The 26,942-nt window shown below is 43.8% G+C and overlaps 1 protein-coding gene across 5 annotated transcripts in view; it reads left to right on the top strand.

The window, feature by feature from the left end:
* The first annotated feature begins 2,671 nt into the window (after positions 1 to 2,671).
* Positions 2,672 to 26,942, top strand: part of RPS6KA6 (ribosomal protein S6 kinase A6) — a 123,258-nt gene continuing 98,987 nt past the window's right edge. For 2 of the 5 annotated variants that reach the window (XM_075940767.2, XM_075940766.2), the window contains exon 1: positions 2,676 to 3,007. In XM_075940767.2, coding sequence (XP_075796882.1) covers positions 2,927 to 3,007 — 81 coding nt within the window. In that variant the 5' untranslated portion in view covers positions 2,676 to 2,926. Of the gene's footprint in view, positions 3,008 to 18,484; positions 18,504 to 23,388; positions 23,462 to 26,942 lie in introns of those variants that run through there. The other 3 variants (XR_012906857.2, XM_089781653.1, XM_075940768.2) reach the window with 3 other exon arrangements.

Genomic DNA, 26,942 nt, shown 5'->3' with positions numbered 1-26,942 from the left:
TTCCTCTTCAATCATGAACCCTGAAACATTCGGTTTAATATTGCTTTTTAATTTTGTTAGCATTAGCATTTATAACTCTGGGTTTTTTTAATCTCTATATGAATGTCCAATCTTTTTTAGTCTTGCAGAGTATTTTGCCTTAATGACACCTCATAACAATGAAATCCACAATTTAATTATTCATTGTTTGTAAAGACTATTTCCTTTTATTTGTTTTGACTTTGTTTTGACTTTTTTATTTCATTCAATAACTTCTTAGTCATTTTTTATGAAAAAGGGAAAAGCAAAGCTCCTGATTTCTACACCATTCATTCTTCACATATATCATGTCCTACCTTATTCATCTTGTTTCCAAGGTTAATTAGTAATTTTTGCAATCTCTTTTCACATGAAAGTTTTGCTATAACCCTAATAATTTTCCATTGCTCTTTTCAGAACCCTGTCTAATTCTGCAATATTCTATGCCATTGAATATGTATCTGTAACTTGCCACCCTTTCGGGAAGTAGGAACTGCCTCAACAGCTTTCAAAATAAATGACTGGAATGCAGGCTGAAGGGGCAAATTTTGCTGAGGGCTCAAATATCACCAGCAAAAAAAAAAAAAAAGTTTCACTTCCATCCTTCTGATGTAAATTAATAGCAGCACAGTGGTACTTCTTTGCCTATGTATTTAACCACACAAAAGAGGTCTGGTCTTTTGGCTTTCTGTGGATGCACAGCAAAAACATTAATAATGTCTGTGTGCAAACAGAGGCGTAAGAGTAGGAAGCACCCCGGGTGTGAACTAAAGGCACAAAAACTTGGCAGTGTCTCCTGGCTACAGCTGTTTATAGAATCTCTGAAGTTTATTTCCTGTCCTGTCATCTGACCACTCTAAAACATCCACAGCACTACTGCAAGCCAACAAGGATTTTTTTTAACTGAGAGCTCCCTGAGTAGCCTTTAATATAATAGAAGCAGTTATATATTTTGAATCAAAATGAGTTATCCATAAATATTCAAATATAGTGTAGAACATGTTTACTTTGGGACCTAAATATTTTGCAACTATACTTTTGAACTACATTTTCTGCAGAAAAAATTGTTTCTGGGCACAAATGGTTAGTTTCAGGCCAAAACATTTTTTGGTCTTCTATGACTGAGTTGTAAACCTTTAAAAATATGTTTATAATGGAAACGCTGACAAGATAACTGGATATTGTTATAATGTCATGTTCACAATATCCAATTACCTTTTGTAGTAGCACAACCCAGTTATAATGATGATGGCTAGTTCTGAGAGACATGCTGCAAGGAATACAGCACCACAACACCTTATTGTGTGCAATTAATAAAAAGAAATAAGAAAGGCAGAGTAGTTCTGAACCATGTAATGTTATTTACTTGCTTCCTGATTCCTACTAACTGTGTACAATATTATTTAGTGATCAACAACTGTCTCTTGTTGCAAGGGTGCTTTCTGATTTTGTATTATGCTCCTTTGTGAAAGGTTTAAATAAGTCTAAAAAGTTCTCAGAATATTTTTGTCTTAGGTAATAATTTCCAAACACATTCTTAACCATGTGCAATGAATCATATATATATATATATATATATATATATATCCTTCTAAGATCAAATAATGATGTAGGAAAAAATTAAAAATCCTTTCACTTAGAGAATCTGAGACAATTTATCTGGCAAATAGCAAATTAACTACAGTGCAAACTCCTTCAGAATTGGAAACAATGCAATGTTCTTTCTCATTACGTACTTGGAAATGGAGGAATAAATCTCTTGGTGCTTGTAACCAAGGTGAAACAGATGCCTTCTCATAAATACACATTCATAATGCTTTTATGCAGTTTCTGGCTCTAATAGTTGTAAGACCCCCACAGGGTCTTACTTTTATCTTGCAGTTTCTGGACCTGAGTATATTTTTCCTTATTCCCCTTCAATAAATGTAACAAGTGAATCACTATTTTTGCTGTCATTTGAACAAGTGATACAGAAGGTGTTTACTGCAAATATGAAAGGATCTCTACAAACGAGTGTAGCACTGGTAACTCAGCTACCTCCCGCCTACCGATGCTTCTTGTAGGTGAGATGAAATCACCACAATGGTCCCTTCCGACCTTGGGCTCTATGAGTCTAGTCATGACTTACTACCCGAGAAATTCAAAGTTGTGCATATGCGGTTTAACTGCAGGGCAGGATCGGGCCCGGCACCCCCGAGGGCCCGTTGCTTCCGGCAGGGGAGCAGAGGGAAGCAGTTGACTCTACAAAACAACCCCCACGGCCGGCCGGCGGCTGCAGCACGGTACCCGCCACGAGGCAGGACTGCACCCCCGGGGCAAAGGTACGGTTGGACCGGCAAGGGGCGCCCCGCAAGCACAGCGAGAGGCTCTCAGCACGGACCACGCAGCGGGCATCCCGCCCCCCGACGGGCGGAAGCCGGGCTGGAGCCGGGTCCCCGCTCCCGCTAGCCAGGAGGGAAGGGGGCAGGGCGGCCCGGCTCCCACCGCGCGCAGCCCCAGGGGACGCAGCACAGGACGTGCATCACACCCACGCCATGGCTCACGTCATCCCCCGCCTCCCCCGCACGGCTCGCTCCACGTGCGCCTCCCATCCCCCACTGCCCATGCCGGGGATTCTCCAGTCCGGCCTGACGTCATTCCCATGCTGCATCGGCGCCGCCCCCTCTCCGGCCGCCATGTTGGGGGTGGGGGCGCGGTGCGCGCAGAGCCGAGCCGCCCCCGCCGGCCGGCCGCCGCAGTAGCAGAGCCAGTTCCTGCGCCGCCGTCGCGCTCTATGGGCCGGCGGAGGGGGCCAGCGGGCTCGGCAGCGCGCTGCCCCTGAGGCCGCCGGAGCAGTAGCCGCCGCGGAGCCGGGACATGAGCAGCGGTTGCGAGCGGCAGCGGCTCCCCGGCTAGCGGGCGCGGGGTCATGGTACCGTTCGCCCCGCTGGAGGACGCGGAGGAGCCGGAGCCTTGCCACAAAATGGAGCTGTGCGTGAGCGGCGGCGAGGTCAGTGCGGGGCCGCTCGGCGGGGGTTGGGAGCCGCGCAGTGGGGATCGGGACGCCGGGCGGGCACCTGCTGCCTCTGTCCGCTCCCACGCGTGGGTCTAGCTGCTGGGGGGGAGGGGCGGCGGAGCCGAGAGCCTGGAGTTGCCCGAGTCTAGCAGCCCCCATTTGCCCCCGAGAACCCACCCGGCCCCCACCCACCCCGAGGCAGTTCCCATTTGCCCCTGCTCTGAGACTCCGCCCTCACCTGCGCCCCTCCTCCCCCACCACACACCTCTCAGCGAGCCCACTAGTTCCATCCTGATCCGGTGCCAGAAATCTCTCCCTACTCGAAGAATCGCTCCTCATCCCAATCGTGCCTAGCCCAAAGAATGTCCACTCCTGTCTGTCCACATCTCCCCCCAACTCACTGCACCCCCACCAAGAGACTGTCGGCCCCTACCTGCTCCCCTGAGAGCCTTCCTGATCTTCCCTGCTAGATCCTGCTGTTCCCAGTCAAAGTCTATCAGTCTTCCCTCAGAATCCTTCTGTGCACGCTCCCTTTAGTCTCTCGGAGAGCCTACTTGCAACTCATTCGGATGCTGTCCCAGCCCATGTATCTCTCTCCCCTTGGTCCAGCTGCCATTCTCTGAAGACTGCCTGTCCCATGCTGGTCTTGCCTTTCCCAGCTGCTGTCCCCCTAAGAGTCTATCTGCCTTCACCCCTAGATCTGGCTGTGACTGTTTCCCTTATACTTCTGGCCCCCCCAGAGATAACATCTCACCTCAATCCTGCTGCCTGAAACAACCCAGCCAAGTCCCTCTTGTCCCTTATCCCAGTTCTCCTACCCCCAGACATCCTCTAATGTCCATCTCTTCTTCATCTTAATTCTGTTGCCTTCTGCCATACCGCCTAAAACCATGGTGTCCAACTAGTTCTGAAGCAAAATAGCCACACTCAACCAACCATATAGCCACATGTGCTAGTGGCTAGTGTGTTGGACACCACGGACCTAGAACCTACTGAGTCCTCATCCTGATGCTGCCATCCTTAGCCAAACCTACATCTCAGCTACAGTCTGTTTGAACCTACTTACCGTAAGTTACCTCTGCGGTCATTACCCTGAATCCTCCATTTCTGAGTGCTCAAAGTGCCCACCAACACATCCCTTATATTACTACCCGGAGGCCTGTCATTTCCTAAACCACCACCTTGAACTCTTTCCATCTCCTTCAGTTAACTGTCACCTCCTTATACCTAGAACTCTCTTGGTTACTGTTTCTAGGCTCAGCGGGAGTGACAAGTCTCTTCTTTCATGTATTTATGCTACCTGTAACATGTGCAAAGTTATAGCAGTGTTAGCTTCTCTTCAGATGAATTAATGGTCATTGAGTGAGAGATGTTAATTTGGTGTGGTGCAGAGTTCTGTGTGTATTTAATTCAACAATTGCCACGCTACAGGTTGGACCTCCCTGGGCTACGCCCCCCCTGGACCAGAATGGTTCTGGATGAGGGATTTTTCTGGAATAAGGGAGGTCATTTCAGGCCTCCCACCTCAGGTCTCTTCACCCGTTTCCTGGCTCTCCCTGCAACCCAGATGAGCCGTGCACTGGCTCCTGGTACTCTCCCGCAGCACAGCTGAGCTGCGCACTCTTCCTGCCACCCTACCCCAGCAGCCTAGCTCAGCTGTGCATGCTGGCTCCTGACGCTGTCCCGCAGCACAACTGAGCTGTGCACACTTCCTGCCCTGCCCTCCCCTAGCAGCCCAACTGAGCCCTGCGCAGGCTCCTGGGCCCGCAGGCTCCTGGGCCCCCACCCTCTTGCAGCGTGCCGGGACTTTCTGGCCCTGGGATATCCATGGACATGCCAGATCATGGATGTTGCCAAACCAGATAATCCTGGATTTTAGAAGTGCAGCCTGTATTAGCTTGTGGTGGAGAAAATGTTGATTGGTATTGGGCTTTCTATAAGGTATCCTGATAATTTAAATACTCTTGCTGTTACCATTTTGTTAGAAATTTATTTGGGCTGTTCTGATGGCACAATTTTACTTATTAGCCTGTATTTTTGTGTCAGCATTCTGGCAGGTGCTACTATCACATTTCTCATTAAAAAACCATATAGTACATACCAATTAGTGATTTATGGGGAAATCTGAGGTGAAGTAAGTAGTTTCACAGAAAAATCAAATAAGCTCTTGCTAGAGGAATTGAAATATTTCCTCTTAAACAGGAGCCAGGCCAGAAGGGAGCACAAAATGTGTTTGAGCTGCACTGTGAAATCTTTAAATTTATTTTAGTATTGTATCTTGTAGTATGTGACAGCTCAGTGTTATTAATTTTATACACTTAAATGTGAAATATCAGAAGTGTATTGGGGCCTGGATTTTCCAAAGTTGTCAGGTAATGCAGTTGAACTGAATGATATATGTCAGAGGGATTGATTTAATGTTGAAGAAAATTTATATGTTGAAAATGTTTTCTAAGTAAAGCTTCTAACAGCAGGTCTAACTCACTACATATGCTTCAGAGGGGTAGCTGTGTTAGTCTGTAACTGGAAAAACTTAAAAAACAACGAATTGTGTAGCAGTGCCTTAAAGACTAACAAAACATAAAGATGGTATCATGAGCTTTTGTGAGCACAGCAGGCTGTTCTTAGTGAGACTGTATGTGTGGATGTACTACTAACATTCATAAAATAGGCCTTGGATATTAGTTTGGAGAGAATGTGGAACTATTTCATTTCTGGGACTTTGCATAAATGGTATTATCTGATAATTCACATTTATACTTGAAAAGGTATGTGTCAGCCAACGGTCAGGGCAGTGAGTGGGGTGTGTGTTATACACCCGAGACTTCAACTGCTGAGACTGGGGTCCCTTGCAGCGGGCAACCTGGAGGAGGTTGACGGGCGCCCCAATTCTGCCAACCGACGGTCAGGGCAGTGAGTGGTGTGTGTGTGTGTGTGTGTGCGCACGTGCTATACACCCGAGACTTCAACTGCTGAGACCGGGATCCCTTGCAACGGGCAACCTGGAGGAGGTTGATGGGTGCCCCAATAAGTTTACAGGGAGAGCTTATAACACCTCAGATTTTAGCTGCTAGAATCCAAGATTCCTTCCCAGCGGGCAGCCTTAGGGAAAGACTGAGAGATGCCCCAATGGATCTGTCACCTGGGAGTGACACACATCCAAACGCCCAAGCTCTCCCTATACCTGTCCCTTATGACTTGCTGAAGTTCTTTTAAATTGTGCTTGGTTCTGTTACAGCAACTGAAGGAGTCAGGTTAAAGCTTAAACAGTTACTATTTTATTGTTACAGGGTAAACTTGTTAAATGCTACTACTGTGTTACAGATAACACAGTCACTACAAAGGACAGGACAGAAATTACACTAATAAGTCACTAATAAGTACCATGAAACCCTTTTGGTTCTCTGAGCTCTTATTAAATGCATGCAAAATAGACACCTAGCAGGTATATATTCTCACTCCTGCGTTCCAGACTTGGCGTGACCAGCGTCTTTCTCTCAATCTCTCGGGAAGAAGTAGGGCGAGGTTGGGCGTCCCACAGACCTCGGGAGACAATCAGTACCTGCCAGCAGGTATAGATGATTGGAGCTCAAATGGGGTGGGCTACTAAACTCTCTTTATACCCCTCGGGTCACATAGGCTTCTTCCTGGTCTCAAGTGGCCAATTAGGAAAAATGGCTTTGAATGCCAAGTTTCCCACGAAGGGTGCAAAGCATAATTCACACCTGGGAAAATGCAGACAATGGGCACCTCTGGTATGTGATGGGCGAAGATTCCTCTTCTGGGACAGTGCAGGCATGTCAATTACTGATACTAGCCATCAGGGCTCCGGGAGGCTCCGGGTCATCAGCTAGCCCATTTACTGTCTGGTTTCTGTTTATGGTAGAGTCAGGGACAGGCAGCACACCTGCGTTCCCAGGGCATCAAAGGCTGACTGCCTTTGTCTTTCTCTCAGGGGGGGGGGGGAACAAGATGGGGTTCATGTCTGGCTACAGTATGATACTTTATTTTGGCAAGAAAACCAGAGGGAGCCTTTACAGATGGCCCCCGACTTGTGATGCGATCGGTTCCTGGGGAAGCGCCACAAGTCGGGGGCATCGTAACTCAAACCCACATTTGTGATAGGTGCCATGTGCAGTCGTAAATGTGGGCCGAGGATGTAAGTCGGAGGGTTTTGGCCCCTTCCTCACTTGCAACCATTTTTGTAAGTGCGGGGGGTCGCAACTCGGGCTCTTGTAACTTGTGGGTTCCCTGTATCTCAATTGTATTTTATTCTTTCTCTGTTAGTTGTGTCTCTACAGAGTAGTGTTTCTAAGCATTGTAATTACCATACATAGCTGTACAAATGCTTAAATATTGTTGTGATTTTCAATACTTAATCATGGTCTATGTATCTTTAGTAATTTAGAAAATACTGTTATGATAACTACAATGGATGTCTAGATAAACACATTCCATTACCTGCTGCATAAAGATTGTTTCCACTAGTTTGTTAAAATAATAATTGCATCTCAAGCAGTATATCTTTCTTATTCTTCATGATAGCATGTAAATTTTTCATGCTATCATTCATGTGTCTTCAACTAATACTATAATGTCAACATGTTTAAGAAAAGTGAAATTTGGATGTTATAGATAACATTACATAAACTTGTCAAGTATCAGAGGGGTAGCCATGTTAGTCTGAATCTGCAAAAGCGACGAGGAGTCCTGTGGCACCTTATAGACTAACTGAAGTGTAGGAGCATAAGCTTTCGTGGGCAAAGACCCGCTTATGCTCCTACACTTCAGTTAGTCTATTAGGTGCCACAGGACTCCTCGTCGCTATTACATAAACTTGCAAATCTTGTACATTCACTTGGTGTAGTCTCTTACAATTTGACAAATATTGCTGGGTTTTTTAAGTAGACATTCTTTGACTGTGTTTCTGTGTTCAGTTTTAGTTTTCTACAAACATTCTAGCACAGTGTTTTTTTAACCTGTGGTACGTGTACCCTTAGGGCAGTGTTTCCCAAATGGGGTTCCACGGAACCCCACGGTTCTGTGAAGTGAAAATAAGGGTTCCGTGAGAAAATTCCATTACAATCACGTTTTATGGTTTTTAAAAATTAATCATTAATATTTAATGCATATTCGTTTTTGAGCTTTATTATTTGTGCACATTAAATGTGATTATTGTTTTTAAATATGTGCCATTAAACTAAATGTTGATCTCATGACCTTGTTTAGCATTTGTTTATTACTATCTTCCAGAGTTGTTGACTCGAGTCCCATGGCTTGAACTGAGTCCTACTTAATTCACCTAGGTGACTCTACTTGAAACGACTCGGGTTCATTGTTTGTGACTTGAGACTCGACTTGATTTCACAAAATTAGCAAGTCTCGACTTGGTGAAAAAATTGTCTGAAAATGCTGATATTGATGGCTTGTACAAAAGTGACTTGAAATTTTTTTAAATTAAGACTTGAGACTCGACTTGGGACTTGAACTGTAGTGACTTGAGACTCAACTTGGACTTGACAATGATGACTTGAAGACAACACTGCTATCTTTACTTTTTTGTGGTCTATTTTTTCAGCTCCATCTATAAGGGTATTTCTACACTACTCCATATACAAGGGTAGTTTGAACTAGGGTGGCTAATGTAGGCATTTGAACTTGCGAATGAAGCCCAGGATTTAAATATCCCGGGCTTTATTTGCATGTTCCCGGGCGCCGCCATTTTTAAATGCCCCGTAGTTCAAACTACCTGCCCGCGGCTACACGCGGCATGGACTAGGTAGTTCGAATTAAGCTCCTAATTCGAACTACTGTTACTCCTCATTGCAATGAGGAGTAACAGTAGTTCGAATTAGGAGCTTAATTCGAACTACCTAGTCCGTGTAGCCATGGGCAGGTAGTTCAAACTACGGGGCATTTAAAAATGGCGGCTTCATTCGCAAGTTCAAATGCCTACATTAGCCACCCTAGTTTGAACTAGGATAGCAGTGTAGACATACCCTAAGACTGTTGTTAGGGGTTCCACAAAATTCTTTCAAGTTTAAAAGGGTTCCGTGGCCAAATAAAATTGGGAAACACTGCCTTAGGGGTACGTGTGAGAAGTCTGGGGGGAGGTACGTCAACAATTGCCCGTCAAATTGAATGTTCAAGCCCGGACGTTGACAGCTGCTCTGCGCAGGCGCTCCAGCGCCTGGAGGCAAAAGTGTGTGGCTGCAGCGGCGGCGACAGCTCTGGTGAGACCCAGGCATTGGGTTGAGGGAGGAGGGCTGGGGGTTCCTGGCTCTGCCTCAGGAGTGTAACGAGGGAGGTTGGGGGGGCAGTTGCCCCTGGGCGCCATGCTAGGTTCCAGGGTGTGGAGGGCAGGGTGGGGGCTGGCCGGCTACTGCCCCATATGGTGCCGGCGGTGCCCCCGGCAAGCTCCCCGTGCCCCTCTATCAAGCGTATGGTTTGGGACAGCCACCGGCCCCTGCCCACTACACCTAAGTGCTACTCTCACCGCTCATTGGAGCAGGGCTGAGCGGCTCAATGGAACAGCAGGTGCAAGACGGGGCCAGGGACCCCAGCTCCAGGTGGCATGGGGGAAACAACCTGCAAAGCACTGCCCAGCCTGGGGACTAGTTCCTCAAGGACCTGGAGCCCCTACCCATATGCAGAGCCCCTCTGTGCACCCAACTGCTCCGCTCCTTACCTGCAGATGTCTCTGGGTCACTGTCAGGATTCCAGTTTGTGTCCCCAAGCTTGGGCTAGTTTGAGGTATGCAAAATTTTGGGTAACCAAGTTTTGAATACATGCAGCATTTTTGGTCTGATAGTATTGTGCCCATATCAGTTACTGTTGCTAGATAATTTAAATTTTTAGTGTAAATACATATCAGTCTGTGGGAGGGAAAGGACATTGGGTTAGAGCAGGGGTATGGGGGCGCCTGTCTCTGGGGGAGGGAAAGGGCATTTTGAGTGTGTGAACATTGTAAGTACTTAGGGGTACTCTTTTTAATATTCCCCGCTCCCCTCCCCCCACACAAAGGGGTACTTTATAAAAAAGGTTGAGAAACTGTTTGAGCACATAAGACAGGTTTTAGTCTAAGTGCTCATACTGATTTCAGCAGGGCTACACTGTGCTAAAGTGGTCTGCTGCGTTGGAACTAAACAGAAAGAAATGTGAAATTGGTAGTGAACCTTGTTAGAAAACTGATTCCAAGAGTTACACTCTTGAAACCAATGTTCCATATGACCGATGTCCATCCAAAACAACTCAGGTTTCTGATTTTGAATATTGATAATGAACCGTTTATACAGTTGAAAGACTGGTAACTATAAGAAGTGAGTCAGTGAATAATTTTTGTAAAGAATAAACTTGAGAAATCATAAATGTCTTATGGTTAATCACAAATAGTAAGACTAATGAATTGTTATGAATTCACGCGGCTGTCTATTGGATTATTTTTGGATGAATTGTAATTTAAGATCAGAAGTTTGTTAAAACCAAATTGTGTTTTCTTAAGTCTTTTATTTTATGCTCTTCATGCATGTAAAACATAAAAGGACTTTTCCTTGTAGCTGCATTTTTGTAAACTAAAATGAAAATATTTTCCATTTTGCAATATACTGTTGTATATGTATTAGATCTCACATATACAGTAGTATTTTTAAGTTCCTTTTAGAAAGTCTCTATTTACTCAGTTACTGTGTTTAAGGTAGTTTAAACAAAAAACAGGACTATGTAGCACTTTAAAGACTAACAAGATGGCTTCTTAGGTGATGAGCTTGTACCAAAGGATACAATTAAAAAAATGAACACATATGAAAAGGACAAATCAAATTTCAGAACAGAAGGGGGTTGTTTATTAGGTGATGAGCTTTCGTGGGCCAGACCCACTTCCTCAGATCAAATTGTGGAAGAAAATAGGCATGAACATATATATATACCATATATATGGTCATGCCTATTTTCTTCCACAGTTTGATCTGAGGAAGTGGGTCTGGCCCACGAAAGCTCATCACCTAATAAACCATCTTGTTAGTCTTTAAAGTGCTACATAGTCCTGTTTTTTGTTTCAGCTAGACTAGACTAACATAGCTACACCTCTATTACCAAGCTAGTTTATTTTGAGTTACAGCTTTTCATACTTGTAGGCTTTGTCTAGACTGGCAAGATTTTGCGCAAAAGCCACCCTGCAGGCCCCCTCGAGCAGTCTCCTGTGCATCCTCAGAGGAGCTCCTGCCCCCGCCCCCAGAAAGGGCTGGTGCCCTTTTGCCCTCTTCAAAATGGTTCCGGGCTTCTGCTTTTGCGCAAAAGCGTGCTGCCAATGTAGACGCGGTTTTGCGCAAAAACGCATCGTTATAACGATAACTCCGTGCCAATCTAGACGAGCTTTTGCACAAATACTTTTAACAGAAAAATCTTTTTCGTTAAAAGTATTTGTGGAAAATCATGCCAGTCTAGACGTAGCTGTAGGATTTAAATCTTTGTTCATACTGCCTCATGCCACTTCCTATTTATGATTTAGGGTCTGTGACCATGGACTTAATGGAATTAAAAGGAGTTGTTAGTTATTTTTTTTCAATAGTGTATATTTTGCAGGACATTGCACTTACTCTAGTATCAATTTTTGAATATTAACCTTAAACTATCTTTGTGGATGTACTTGTGGACTACATTTATGTCTTGTCTTAAGGTAGGTAATTATTTTATTATTTTAAACTGACAATCTAGGTGGGGAAAATAAAATATTTAATATGTGAAGTATTGTTTCAAGGTGGAAAAGCATCTTCTAAGTAATTAGAAATAAGTTTTCCCTATGGATAAATTATTTTGCAATTACCTACTTCATAACTTTTCTGCACTTTTCCTTTCTGGTCTCAACTGGTGGTGTGATTCTTGTGTTACTATGACAAAAATGAAAAGTCACTTAGTATTCACTGACATTGTTTCCTATAAACTTCCCTTTTTTTAATGAGTGACTTAAGAATCTTAAGGATCTCTATCAAGTAGTTTTGGCTTCAAATGTATGGTAAATGAAATATTTTTACAACCACCACTATACACAAATGTTTTAATGATATTAAATAGATGAAAATCATACTTTTTGCTTATAATAGCAGTATACTATGTGGAAACTTGAAAGTGACAAGATACTCTTTAAAGTGTTTTGTTGGCCATGTCCTTTTTAATAGCTCTACAAATGTAATCTCTCTCCCATTGTGAGAACATTAATGGAACTTTGAGAATTTGGCCCCGATCCTACAGTTTGATCTGTTTGGCCAAGTTCCCATCGAAGCTAGTGAAGCTCCATGTGAATGCAAGGATCTGCTTGCACAGATATCATTGTAAAATTGGAGCCAGGTTCTCCGTTTGATTCATGCCTTCCTGATTTGACTTGTTGGTCCACTTCAACTACGTGTCTTTTCCATTCATTTTTGTTGGGTCTACAACCAATTTAGGAGGAATCTGAATGGGAGGTTGTACCCTGTAGTTGCTTCTTTATGACATACAAAAGGCTTGAAAGGTGGTCTTCTAACTTTCCTGTTTTTTTAACCTTAGAAATAGTATGAATATCTAGGTTGAATTAGCCCGTAGTATGGGAGAGCTCTTTATGTGCACATTGTGAACTTTTTGAAGGTCTTACTGAAAGAGGCTTGGTGTCAAATTTTGACCAAAACCAAACAAAAAATAAGCTGCTTTTTATCAAAGTGTGTATTGAGGAGATTTACTTACATGTGGAACAACAAACATATTAAATAAAAATAACGTTTTCTTTCCTATTCCATTTCACATGTTATCTTGATATATCACTTCCTTTGTCCCTTGGAAAAACTTTCTATGTTTGAACTTATAGTTAAAAAAAAAAGTGGACATTATTGTGAGGGGAGAGGTAGGAAGTCTTTCTAATCTTATTTATACATCTTAAAGAAAGGGAAAAAGGACAGAACACAACTTTTTCAGGGAACTTTTATAGTGGCTGTAGAATCTATGGTCATTTTTTCTTTCATGATAAGTCACAAGTGAATTTCATCATTACTCATACCAAAAGCTGCTTCTATTTTTAAAGGTTAATTACATCTGTAGGATGCCTTTTATTTTTTGTGTGTATTTCCATAGAGAAATGCTGCAAGATAACCCTAGGAAATCTATTTCACTCTGCATTTCTAATAATCTTTTAAAGCATTATTAATAAATGTTTGTTTTATACTGAAACAGACTAAAACAAGTTTTATTTTTAAGAAATCAATTTAAAAACTCAGAAATCCTGCTGAGTATGAGCCCCTTCTGGTCAAGGGTCCATTCCAAATATAGCTGAGGATCTAAAGTTCCTGTAAGATTAGAAGATGCCTTGAACTTTTTGCCATTCAGCAAATAATTTGGTTGTTTAAAGTAGCAAACTTATCACAGTCACTAATAGCTAGAGCAATTTAATCAAAACGAATATCGTACCTTATACCCACAGATGCATTTAGAACCTCAGAGCTAATTGTAAAGACAATTCCGTTTTATCTACAAGGGCAAGAATTCCTTGTAGCTCGCGCGCGGGTGCGCGCGCGCACACACACACACACAACTGTAAGTCTTCAAGAAATTGTGTGGGTTGGATCTTTTAGATGTGAAGTTTTTTTTGAATAATTCTATCCTTTCGAACAATTAGTGGATTCTGAGGAAGGCAGCCAGATACATATAGAAGACAAAAGAATTCTAGCACCAAAAAACATAAATAAACTTGTTTGTTTACAACATACATTCAGTTTTCAAGGCAAATCTTTAAAATGCCATTAAAATCAATAATTTACTTGTACTAATTGCCTTTTTGTGTTTTGCCAGAAATCTTGTAGCACTTAACATTTTATTTTGAAAAGAGTAAGGGGAAACTGAAAATTTCTATTTGTGTTTGAAAATGTCACACGAGTTAAAATACAAAGAGCTAAATTTTATATTAATGAACCTTTAATCAAATAAAGGTAGTAATGTGCAAAATTAGAATGAATATTAGATGACTTCAAAATCCTGTGTCTTAATTGGGTTTGTCACATCTGTTAGTCTCTTCAGTTAACATGTATTAGTTTTGTAAATTATTTTGCCCATTCTCTGTGCTTTTTGAAGAATGGATAAGTTGGTTAAAAACCATAAATTCATTGGTTAAAATCCATAGGAAAATAAATGATTGGCATAAGTAGGCCCAGAAATTAAATGACTCGGGCATAGCAGAAGTGATATTTGTCTAGGATAATGCCATTAGTTTTAAAGAAGACAAATATTGTTATGTGTATGAGTTAAGCCTTATACTTTTGTTGTGGTGCCACATCTGTGCATATTTTTTTTCCCTATGATAATTGTTTGAAACAAGTATCTGTTACTCTGTTTTTGGATGCTGTCTCTAATACAGGTTGAACCTCTCTAAATCGTAACTTTTGGGTCTGGCAACTTTTGGATGTTCTAGGACCAGAGTCCAGGTGAAAGGCTGGTGGCTGGAAGCCCTGAGGGCCATCAGGGTTGCAGGCTGCCTGGAACAGCCAGGAAGCCTGGGGGCAGGGAGGGGAGTGTGTGGTGATAGGGGTCCAGAAATTATCTTTCCTGGTCTGGCAAAATCCCTCCTCTGGGACTGGTCAGGTTCTGGGAGAGTGGGACCAGGTAGATCCAAACTATACATCCGTTTAAATATGTTCTTTTCATAGTCTCTGAAATACTGAACCACATAAAGTATATGCTATTGGCTGAGTATCTAGATACTAGGCATACAACTAATATGAATATTGTCAGTCTGGGAGAGTGTTTGGCTAAAAGTTTACAAGACTTATAACCTGTCTTGAAAGATGTAAGAATTGAGAAGTAATAGTATATTACTTGTGACTTGAAGTGTAGAGCTCTGCAAATCTTACCTATTTCACTTATTCCTCAAGTATTCACATCTGCAGAAGGGGATGTGGATATCTGTAACTCATTTTTTATTATGCAAATGCAGACACGGATACAAAATTTTGTATCCTCAACAGAATCCTGCGGTGTGAGTGTTCAGGTACCAGAATGTTGGCAAACTGTGAAACTGAGCTAAGAGAACAGATTTTAAAAAAAATCTAAGAACACAAATACATTTAACAGTATCTGAAAATTTGTGCTGCCATACCGTAATAATAATGGGCATTAATGTTTTTGTTCACTACTTTTGAAATTAAGGTAGCTTATCTTGGGATTGTTTTTTATGGGATATGAACCTCTGAAAAGTCCAGTGCTGGTCTTCTCAGTTAAATGACTCAAAAATACTCCACTGTTATAGATTGCAAGAAATTTTGCCTCAGTTCTAGCTGAAGGAATATTACATGCTTGTTATCCCAGTTAAGTATTACCAACTATTTACATGTTTAAACCTCTTCATTAGGTTAAGGAACAAGTTAAACACATTCCCATCAATTGTATGTTACCTATTTCATTATCTATCCTCCATTTTCCAATAATGTCAGGAAACAAAATCTATCCAGATGCTAACCTCCCTCTATTCTGCATTTCCATTATGGACCACAGTTTCTTTCAGTACAGGCAGTCCCCGACTTACGCGGATCCGACTTATGTCGGATCCGCAGTTACGAACACGGACTGCGGGACCGTGTGGTCCCGCCACCCGTGTACTCCCGGGCAAGAAAAGCTGCTCCGCGTCTCCCTGGTCTGCAGACCAGGAAGACGCGGAGCAAAGGGGCGCGCCTGGGCTGCCCCCCTGCCGGCTTCCCCCGCGGCTTTGCAAAGCTGCGGGGGGGAGGGTCTCGCGCAGCGGAGCCCCTCCGCACCTTTACAAAGCCGCGGGGGAAGCCGGCAGGGGGGGAGCCCAGGCGGGCTGCGGCTGTCCCGCTGCCGGCGTCCTCAGAGGCTTTGCTCCCTGTCTCCCTGGTCTGCTGGTCTGCAGCAGACTAGGGAGACTGGGAGCAAAGCCGCGGAGGACCCGGGCGGTGGACCGAGGTGCGTCTCGGTACGCCGCCCGCGTCTTCCTGGTCTGCTGGGGGGGGGGGGAATGCGCAGCTAGTACACCCTCCCTCCCCAGCAGACTAGGCTTTTCTACGTCGCCTGTGGCAGAGCAGCTGGGGCCCCTGGTTGCTCTGCCCCGGGCTTCCTGGAATCAGCCGCTGATCAGTTTCAGCAGCAGCTGACTTGGGGACGCTTGGGGTTCTTAAGTTGATTCTGTATGTAAGTCGGAACTGGCGGTCAGTTTCAGCAGCGGCTGAATCTGGACGCCAGTTCCGACTTACATACAAATTCAACTTAAGAACAAACCTATAGTCCCTATCTTGTACGTAACCCGGGGACTGCCTGTACATTAAATACTGTTTCTACAAACTCCTATCTTTCCATCATCAAATTGATAGTATATTTTGCAATTTAAACTGAGCCAGTTTTGAGGATGGAAAGAGTTTTACTAGTAAACTGAGTTAATTGTGAAATTTATTCTGTCCTGGATATTGACTAGCTAAACTGGGTATTTTTTTTTGGGTATTAAAGACTTTTTAATTTTATTTTTAAATATGCATAATCACAAACATCTGTGCCTTCAGTAAAATCACAATTTATTCAGGGTCCCAGTTGTAACTGGTATGGGACATGTATACAGAGGGATCAAGTATCAGAGGGATAGCTGTGTTCGTGTGTATTTGTAAAAATCATGAGCATTTCTATGGCACCCTAAAGACTAACAGATTTGTTTGGGCATAAGCTTTCATGGGAAAAGACCGTTAGATCTGAAGAAGTGGGACTGCCCCACAAAAGCTCATCACCTAATCAGACTAACAAGATAGTTTATCTTGGTAAACTTTAAAGACTAACACGGCTGCCTCTCTATTACTTTGTTAGATCTGTTAGTCTTTAAGGTGCCACAGAACTCCTTGTTGAATTTATCATGTAGCTGTCCCAATTTAGTTAAAACTTACAGTGTGGAAGGGACTAGCGATGTAAGCGACTAGTTGGTTAGTCGACTCGTTGCTCCCCCCCCTCCCCCCCCACTGCCTCTAGCAGAGGCAGCACTGGGCGGAGCAGGAGCCCTCTTAAAGTCGCTTTCCTCCAGCACCGTCTCTGCAGGGGAGGCAGGGAGGTAGTGGGGACCAGGCATGAGTCGGGAATCAGCTGATTTCTGGCTCAGACCTAGCCCTGGACACTGCGCCTCTGCTTTTGAAATGTATTGAGAGCGTGCTGGTTCTTAATATATTTAAAAATCAGAAGTGCAGTGGGGGGGACCTGGCATGAGCTGGTACAACTGATTCCTGGCTCAGGCAGGGTTCCCCCTGTTGTTCACAAGCCTTTTAAATACATTAAAGGCTGGTGTGCAGTGTGGGGGACCCTGCGCAAGCTGGGAAATCAGTTGTCCCGGCTTGAGCTGGGTCCCTCCTGCTGCGCTTTGGCCTTTTAAATGTATTAGTGGACAGGCTTTTATACATTTAAAAGGCAGAACTGCGGGGGGGGGGGGGGGGAGGCGGGGATGTTAGCTGCTGGGCCGGGTTGGGCCGGTAGCCAGCTTAAAAGCTGCCTCCCATCATGCACTGACTCCTGGGGAGCTGGCTGCCACCGGCTGCTGCTTCTGTATCAGAGAATAGGGTGGTAGGTGGGAGCTGGTACACACTGGGAGCTGGTTTAAAAACCCACATCTGGTGTGCACTGGCTTCTGGGAAGCTGGCTGCCGTCCTGCCTGCGCTGCAGGCTCTGTAGTATAAAGCTTATGTTGAAGAGCCCATAGTGCACCTGGCTCCCCAGGAGTGTGTCTGGGAGCTAGCTCCCAGTGTACCCTGGCTGCCAGTCCCACTACTGGGGAGCAGGCTGCACTGTGGGCTCTGTAGTATACACTTTATACTTCAGAGTCTTCAGTGTGAAACTGCTAACGTTTTTTTTAACAGTTACCTAATTAACTGCTTGTTAACGTCCCTGCTTACAACTGAGGAAGACTTTGGTCTTGGACTAGTCAAGGCTTTAATCCATTTGTTTGGCATGATGAGATCCCATCCATACTTCATACAGGTGAATTGGCTCGGGTCACTTTGTAACATGTCTAACTTAGTCGTATGTGTGGTATACAAAGGACTTAAAAATGTTAACATCATGTAGCTACTTTAAACTGCTGGGAGTGACAGCCCAATCTTCCCTCCCTACGTAAGGTTACTGTAGTGTTGAGCATCAGTGTTCCTTGCAAGCTGAGTGCTTGGCTGGCCAGCCAACCAGGAGCGGTTCAAATGCTGCCCAGCCTATTAGCAGAGTGCTCATTGTGTCCACAGCAAGAGCATGTGTTTTTACTGGTGGTATACATGCACATGTACCTTGATGCATGTAAAAAAATGTATTCTGCATATGGATGGAAAAATTAGAAGGAACATTGTTGAACTGCTCTGAATCACATGTGTTTATCTATTAGACATGAAATGAGGGGAAGAACTCTTGTCCCCATTTTTATAGGTGGAGCACTGAAGAAGAGACACTAAATGACTTGCCCATAGTTGCACAGTCCTGATGGAGTAGAAGATTTAATCAGTCCCAGGTTGGTATCTTAGCTACTGGACTTATCTATCCTCAAGTTATTTCAGATGTTCTGTTCAAGATTAGGATTATAGATGTTAATGTCTGCTGAAGTACACGGTTAACCCATGTATCAGAGGCATTGGGGAGTGCGGGAGGCAGGAACTGCCTGCCACCCCATGTGCTGCCTTGGCAGCAGCGTGGGGGAGGAGGGACAGGCGGGAGCTGAGATATAGAGGGAGCTTTCAAACTGGCACCCCCCACATACTGGCTACCACCTAGCCAACTGCTTCTTCCCCCCCTCCCCATGTTGTTGTCTCTGTTAGAAGCAGCAGTGTGGGGGAGGGACAGGCAGGAGCCTGTGTGCGTGGAAAGTGCGCTGAAAATCAGCTCCCTGCAAGCAAAGGCTCATGCGGAGCTGCCTCTGATACAGAGGCAGCAGCTAGTGGGAGGTGGGGTGAGAATTGGGAACCGGCTTTAAAGCTGGCTCCCTGTGAGCAACAGCTCCAGCTCCCGCTGCCTCCTCCCCTCCCCTGCATGTAAACATGTAAGCATTGAAAAATGTTTACACATACATGCATTTTAACATCTCTAGTTAGGGTTTGATTCCTTTTGTGGTGCCCTCCATAATTAATTTCCTTATTTAGTCACTTACTATTAGAGCTGGTTATGAATTTTTTGTCTTGGTGAAAAGTGTTGATTTTTTTGGAAAGAAAACTTTTTTTGGAAATACATTAGAGCAGTGATTACCAACCAGTAGATTGGGATCTACTGGTAGATCTTGGAACCTTTGAGAGGTGATCCTGAGAGGCTTGGCCGGGTGGCCCTCAATTGCTGGCAGTTCATCTGCCCCTCTCAGTGCTGCTCCTGTTCTCTGCCTTGGAGATGCTCCCCACCCGTGGGAGCCTCCTGCTTGCTATGCAGTGCACAGGAAGAAGGGGGGTGCTGATGTCAGGGTGCCCATCCGCTCACCCTGCACCCCATTTCCACAGAGCAGAGGTGGGTCAGGGATGGAGGGAATTTGCTGGTTGCTGTTGAGAGTGGTGCAGGGCCAGGGCCAGGGCCAGGGTCAGGGTCAGGATGAGCCTGCCTTAGGTCCCTGCACTACCACCCAGAAGCCACCTGTGGTAAGCGGTTCCCAGCTGGAGCCTGCATTCTGAACCCCAGCCCAGTCCTGAACCCTCCTGCACCTTAAAACTCTGCCCTAGCCCTGAATCCCCCTGCACCTAAACTCTCTCCCAAGCCTGCACAATGAACCCCCTCCTGTACATCAACTCCCTGCCCCAGGCTCAGCTCAGAACTCCTCCCACACTCCAAATCCTTTAGCCCAAGATCAGTGTCTTCATCTCCCACCCCCACACACCAACCCTTGCCCCCAGCCTGATAAATGGGAGTGAGGATGGGAGAGGAAGGGAGGATGGAGAGAGCAGGAGTGGGACCTTGGAGAAGGGGCAGGAAAGAGGTGGGGCAAGGTTGTTTGGGTTTGAGGTAGATCCTAGATTGCACTTAAATTAAAGTGATCTCATGCTTAAAAAAGTTGGAGACCCCTAGTTAGTTAAATATTTTATATCTCTAATGCAGTGATGTTAGATAGTGGGTAATAGAGTAGTTGATAAACCACATGAATTATTCGCTCCAGCCCCACTCCCGGGGAGCTCCCTGTCACCTTGTGCTGCTGCTGCTTTATCAGAGGCAGCGGCGTGGGGTGCCAGGCGAGAACTGGTCTGCAAGGGATCCATTTTAAAAACCAGCTCCCCTCGCGGATCAGCCTGCAGCCTCTGATACAGTGGCAGCAGTGTGGGGTTGCAGCAGCCCCTGTCCTCTATCAGAGGCAGCAGCACAGGGGTAGGGTTGGGGGCAGGTGGCTCTGGTGCTCGTGGGGAGCCAACTTAAAGCCCGCTCCCCACTGGCACCAGCTACTGCTTCTCCCTCTCCCCTTGCAACCTCTGATACAGCAGCCGGGAGTGGAGGGGAGGAGGGGGAAATGCGTGTAGTTGACAGGATAAAATGTTAATTGTGTAATTGTCCATACCTTGACATTGTTACATTTGGACTAAAAGAAGATTTTTATAGTCAATGATTAAGCAGAACAGGATTTGAACTAGGGTTTCCCACATACAGGCAGTCCCCGGGTTACATGGATCCGACTTACATCGGATCCCTACTTACAAACGGGGTGAGGCAACCCCGCACTAGCTGCTTCCCCCCAGCAGACCAGGGAGACATGAAGCTAGCGCCCCGTCCTCCCCCCAGCAGACCAGGGAGACACGGAGCGGCTTTTCTCAGCAGACACCTCAGCTTGAGAATAAAGGACTGAGGGGAGTGAGGTGTGGGAGAATAAAACTGAGCTCTGGAGAAATGATTGGCTAGAGTTTCCCTTACAGTATGTACCAGTTCCGACTTACATACAAATTCAACTTAAGAACAAACCTACAGTCCCTATCTTGTACGTAACCTGGGGACTGCCTGTACTATGAGAATGACCTAGTCACTGGACTGATGGTTGTTCTGGGGTGCTTCCGGGGGTTTTTTGATCTACAAATTTTGAAAGGTCTGTTTTTGTTCCACATCTGAATGAAAACAAATGTCAACATTTCAATGTTTTGATAAATGGTATTCCTGTTCATAGCCAGTCCTACTTAACAGAATCATGTGGGAGTTACGTTATACCTATATCCCCTTCTGGAAGGATGCAAAACCTTTACTATAAAATAGGTATTGTTTGCAGTTTAGGTAATCAGATCAGAGATGACTTTTCAGGCAGGGGTACAGATAATAAGGACAAATCACTGTAATATAAAAGAAAACTCTAGTAGCTGAAATAAACTTCTTGGTAGTTAAGGGGGGGGGGGAGTACTCTGTGTGTTGTACAGAAATGTGTAATTTTCCAAACAAATCTCAGGAACTCTGACTTAATTGGCAAGATTGTTGTCTTTAGAATCTTGCTAATGTGTCAAGTTTTGCACAAACATTATTTAATAAGATATGGAGGCATGTTTTTCTGATATACTTTTGTTTTGAAAAATCTTTTGAAAAACCTGGTGTTTCAAAAAAAATGCATTTTATTTAAAACATAAAGGACTGGATTGTCCTAGGGATGTGAAGGACTAGTCAACTATCCGATAAGTAAATGCTTATAGGATAGTTGACAGGCTAGTCGATGAGTTGCTTTCCCCTCCCCCTTGCTGCCTCTATCAGAAAAAGGCAGCATGGGGGGGGAGGGGGAGAGGAAGAGGAGGAATACTTCAAAGCAGCAGTGCCACATGGAGCCTGGGGCCAGACCCTGGGCTCTATGCAGCGCTGCCACTTTGAAATCCCCAGCTGGCCCCAGGCTCCACGCGACTATCCCCAGGCTGCAAGCAGTATTTCAAAGTGGCAGTGCCATGTAGAGCCCAGGATCAGTGCTGCCACTGGGAAATGCCGTGAGGACCCTAACGCTGGGCGCCCCACAGCATTTCAAAGCGGTAGTGCCACATGGAGCCCAGATCAGCAGGAGAGTCCTCAGCTAACCCCTTTGCCTTTGAAGTGTAGCAGTACCTCTAGGGCTGTTGCTACACTTCAGAGGCGGATCTGCCCTATTGACTAATTGAATAGTCGATTAGTTAATTGATATTTAACATCCCTATTCGATTAGTTAATTGATATTTAACATCCCTGGATTGTCCTGTGTCCCTTTGAGAGAATGTTAGGGAAGCTGTAAATACAAAGTAATAGCATGGGCAGGAGTATTACAAGAGTGAAGATCATCTTCATGGAAGTATAGTGTTTTTCTTTTATTCTTTAATTCTGTTGGATAGTCAAAATGAGGAATTTTAAATGGCAGTGTAATCCAACTAGTTTCTGATCTTTGAGAATTGCGTTCTCTTGCGGTTTGAAATTGTTGTCAGCCACTTAGTGTTAAGGATGTTAAAAAGCAATTATTTGGCTAATTGTGTATTTGATACAGTTTGTATCAACTACACGATTAGTTGATAAGGGGGGCTGCTCTGCAGAGCTGCAGTGCAGGTGGCTTTGGGAGCTGGTGTGAGCCAGGACTGAGCAGTCCTGGCTGGTGCTGGCTCTGGGACTGGCGAGAGCTGGGACTACTTAGTTCCTGCTTGTGCTGGGTCTAGCAGCCCCATCTCATGGTGACCAGGGCTGGCTGCGAACAGGGACGTTTCACAGTAGCAGCCCCTGTCCCAGAGAGGGGAGGGGGGAACTCAGCTCCCTGCTGGGACCCCTGCAAACAGGGGTTGCTGCTGGAGCAGTCTTCCCTCTCTCTCCCCTTCCCTCCCTTCACCCTCCCCCCGCTGCCTCTATCAGAGCTGGGGGAAGGGAACAGGTGGCACCGCAGAGATGGTGCTTGTGGGAAGTGGTTTTAAAGTGGTTCCCCCCCAGCACCAGGTCCTGTGTCCCCAGCTTCCGCCCCCCCCCCCCCCGCCCATTGCTGCCTCTTATACAGATGGCAACAAGAGGGGGAAAGAGGGTAGTCGAGTACTTTACTGGTAAGCTTAGCCTTATCGGATAATTGAGTACTCGACTACTCACATCCCTATTTAATGTGCCCCACTTGTCCTTTTCTGTTCTTCTAGCTAAAACCTACAGGCATATTAAAGCAAAACAAACTTACTGAACAAGCAGATGACACACCTTTAGTGGCATTAAAAAATCATTCTAGTAGTTGTATGGGGTCTGTAATGACATTCAGAATTTCCCTTTTTGCAGGTATTTTGGAGTAGAGGCTGTTGTGTTGTATGTATATTTTACTCCAGAAGACATATTTCAACCTGTTGACTTAAACCCTACTTAGCCAAAAGACTTGATTTCAAGGAAAGGAAAAAAAAAATTAATGTATTCTCACAAACAAATGCAGTGAACTCCCAAACCAGTCACGAGATCTGCTGAAGCAGTATATTTAAATTAGAAAGACTTTAACTTCATACTGACAGGAAGTTTGGCATTGAAAGGTTGGTTGACTTGACAGTGCTGTTCATCCAAAGAGTAAGTTTGGATCATTAGTGTTGTCTGGGGTTATATATATATATATGATATGATTTTGGTCTGGTCTTTTTGTATGCAGGGATTTCTTTTAAACTGTATTAATTGGTAACCTTGAGAGTCTTTTTAAGTGTATACAAGTTGAAGAAAATTAGTGCTGAAATTAGTTTTTGAGGTGTTGGTTTAATATTTTTAGCCCTTTAATGATTACAGATAAGTTAAATACTGGAAAGCTGAGTGATTCCAGTCTCTCATTCTGATGGCACTTGCTGGTTCTCACTAGCTACGTTTTCTAGTTCGCATAATTATTTTTTTCTGAAGATAAATTGCACCCAAGGATCTAGATGTACTAAACTTATTTTTGTGGTTTTCTAAATAGATACATTTGTATTTACTTAGTGGGCTAGAATAATTCTTTCATACCTTAGCTATTTTCATAGTGTTGGATTGTTATATACAATGATAGTTCAGTGGATAGCTACTTGACAGAAATTACATTTTTCAACAGAAATTATCTGAAAAGCCAGAATTCAAATTAGTATTTTTGTTTTTCTTCAAGGGTGGGCGTTAAGTGTTTTATGTATCACATATGTAAGGCAACGGATAATGCTGAATATTACACTTTTGCTAAATGTAATTCATTCAGCTGAATATTAAAAATCTAGTAACTCATTCATCATTATTTTGACTTTCGGAAGGTTTATGTGCCCTTTTTAAAAACTACTGGATAGTGGTTTGCGGAATGATGGTATTTGAGGATGTTAGAAGAATGTTAGCAACATTTTAGTCTTTAGTTTTTCAATTATGAGTAATGTGGATTGAAAGCTTCTCTGATAAACATTAGAGCTACACTTTATTTTAAAAGTGCACATTGCAGGTGAGTCAATTTTTGGTGAGCCATATGCTTATTTTTCAGAAGTCTGTGTATTCAGCCACGTTGCCAGAGTTCAGTGGGTGAAACTTAGTTCAGTAGCAACAATCCGGGATGTATATGTATATGTACAGGCAGTTCCCGGGTTATGTCAGTCTGACTTAAGTCGGACCCCTAGTTATGAACTGGGGGGGAGGGCGCAGCTAGTGCGGGGTGCTTCCCCCATTGTCGCCGCCTCCATTGGCGTGGGGGGCGCTTCCCCCCAGCAGACTAGGGAGACGCGGAGCGGCTTTTCTCGCCGCGGAGGACGCAGACAGCGGGACCACCGAGACGCACCGCGGTCCCGCCGCCCGTGTCCTCCGCGGCGAGAAAAGCCGCTCCACATCTCCCTGGTCTGCTGGGGGGGAGGGCGGGGGGGGAGGTGCAGCTAGTGCCCGCCCCCCCCAGCAGACCAGGCTTTTCTCGCCAATGCCAGGGGTAGAGCAGCTGGGGGGCTGCCAGGTTGGTCCCACAGCGCCAAGGTGCGGCGCTACCAGACCAACCCAGCAGCACTCCAGCTGCTGTGCCCCAGGCGTGTCCAATTCAGCCGCTGCTGGTCAGTTTCAACAGCGGCTGAATCTAGACGCCAGTTCCGACTTACATGCAAATTCAACTTAAGAACAAACCTATGGTCCCTATCTTGTACGTAACCCGGGGATTGCCTGTATATGTATAGAGAGAGAGAAAATATATTTAACAGGAAACTGCTAATTAAGGTAACTTGATAATTTACCATTAAATCAAATAATCTGCTGTATAATAAGTTGATAGGAATGTAAAAAATTGGTATGCAGAGTGTATGGAAAGCTCACCGAACAAACATTATGAGTTTTTTTGGGGAAAAAAATTTAGGTGTTCACCAAAGTTTTCATACCTACTTGCCTGGAAATCTGGTCACTAAAATGTAGGTGCTTAAATACAGATTCAGGAGTTTAATCTTAGATAACAAGCTTTGAAATTTGGCTACACTGTTGGGTCCGAAGGCCCTATTGAACCTCCATTTATCAATAACAAGATCAGTAATCCATTAGTTGCAGGGATGGCTTGTGTACAAAATGTTGTCTAAAAAGGAAAAGTCTTTACTGGATCGAATAATATTTACCTCTCTATTTAAAATCTCTAAAACATGAAGTTTGTTGATTCAGGCCTTTTACTTTCCAGTCAAGATTGATAATAACACCTGATGTTTTCAGTAGCCTCTCCAGAACAGTATAGTGTGGAGAAGCTTCTGTCTATTTACTGTACTTTCATTGTGGATAAACAGGGCTCATTTTTCATAGTCATTGTTATGGCAGTTTTCATGAACATGAAATTTACTTAAGTACAGTAATAAAATAGTGATAAATTTGGCAAATCTCAAGTGACAGAATGCATGAGAGAAGTTGTACAACGTGTATGTGTATGAGCACAGCTCCAGGTAGCATGTTGACTTCCCCTCTTAAATTTCTCGCTTAAGTCTTGAGGAAGTGGAGTTTGTGCATATTGTTAGGAAGAGGGAACAGAACTGACTAGCATCTGATTAACCAGTGACTAAATAAAGATTTGTTTAATGAAAAAACAAACAAACCGTCTAATTCTGATAAAAAGATATTTAAAGTACAAAAGAGGGAAGTGTGTGAAGTTAACCAAAACCTGAAGTTTTGCTATAAACAGCATCTTGAGGATATTAAAAACAACCCAAAAGCAAGGCTATTACCACTTCTTTTTTATGGGTTGCATCTTGCTAACCAGACTTTAGATTTAGCTTGCATTAAATTTCACTGATTCAAGAATTAAACTTCTAAAAAATCACAACAGTGGTGGAAATGATATAAACATACTAATTTTTCTCTTGGTATTTTAAATAGGCCAAAAATTTAAAATCTGGCTTGTATTGAGTTGTGTAACCTAGTTTATTTCCTTAACATTCATTTCCAGAAACAAAATATTAATGTATGTTTTTCATAATTATTTAAAAAATATTTTCCTACAGAATGTGTGTGCCACATGAGGGTGGAGATGGTGTGATAATTACTAGTTTTTTAATTGCATAGTAATTACTGTAGGAAAATGAATAATTGGCCTCGCCCTTTTCACCAGGTTTTTCCGGATTTGAAATTAATACATTGCATGTTGAAGCAGAGCATATCTTTTTCTTTTTGTGTTTTTTGACTTTCAGCTGTTAAGCAAATTTTAGTTATTTGTTAGTGAGAGGAAAAAGCTTAACTACAAGACATCCACGTTTCTAATTTTATAAATTAAATTGATTTAGTATGTTAACTTAATGTATTTTTGGTTGGTTGAGAAGCTGAAAAACTGAATCTTGCAGGCTTGGTAGTTTAATTAAACTAGGTTCATTTTCTTCCAAATTGATACTATTGAATTTATGCAATATTGCTTCTATTTTTCCTTTTACATACTAGTTTCTAGAAATGATCTGTTCAGACCGATTTCCTTTTCTATGCCATCTATAATTCTCTACTTGCAATTTTTTAAAATCATGTTGACCTCCACTAAAAATGGTAGTACAGGTTGAACCTTCCTGCTCTGGCACCCTCAGGACCTGACTGGTCCTAGATAAGCAATTTTGCTGAA

Source organism: Pelodiscus sinensis, chromosome 13 (genome assembly GCF_052426305.1).
Source record: "Pelodiscus sinensis isolate ZL-2025 chromosome 13, ASM5242630v1, whole genome shotgun sequence".
Classification (NCBI taxonomy): Eukaryota; Metazoa; Chordata; order Testudines; family Trionychidae; genus Pelodiscus; species Pelodiscus sinensis.
The sequence above is the reverse complement of the archived record's forward strand: the minus strand, read 5'-3'. Positions and strand labels throughout refer to the sequence as shown.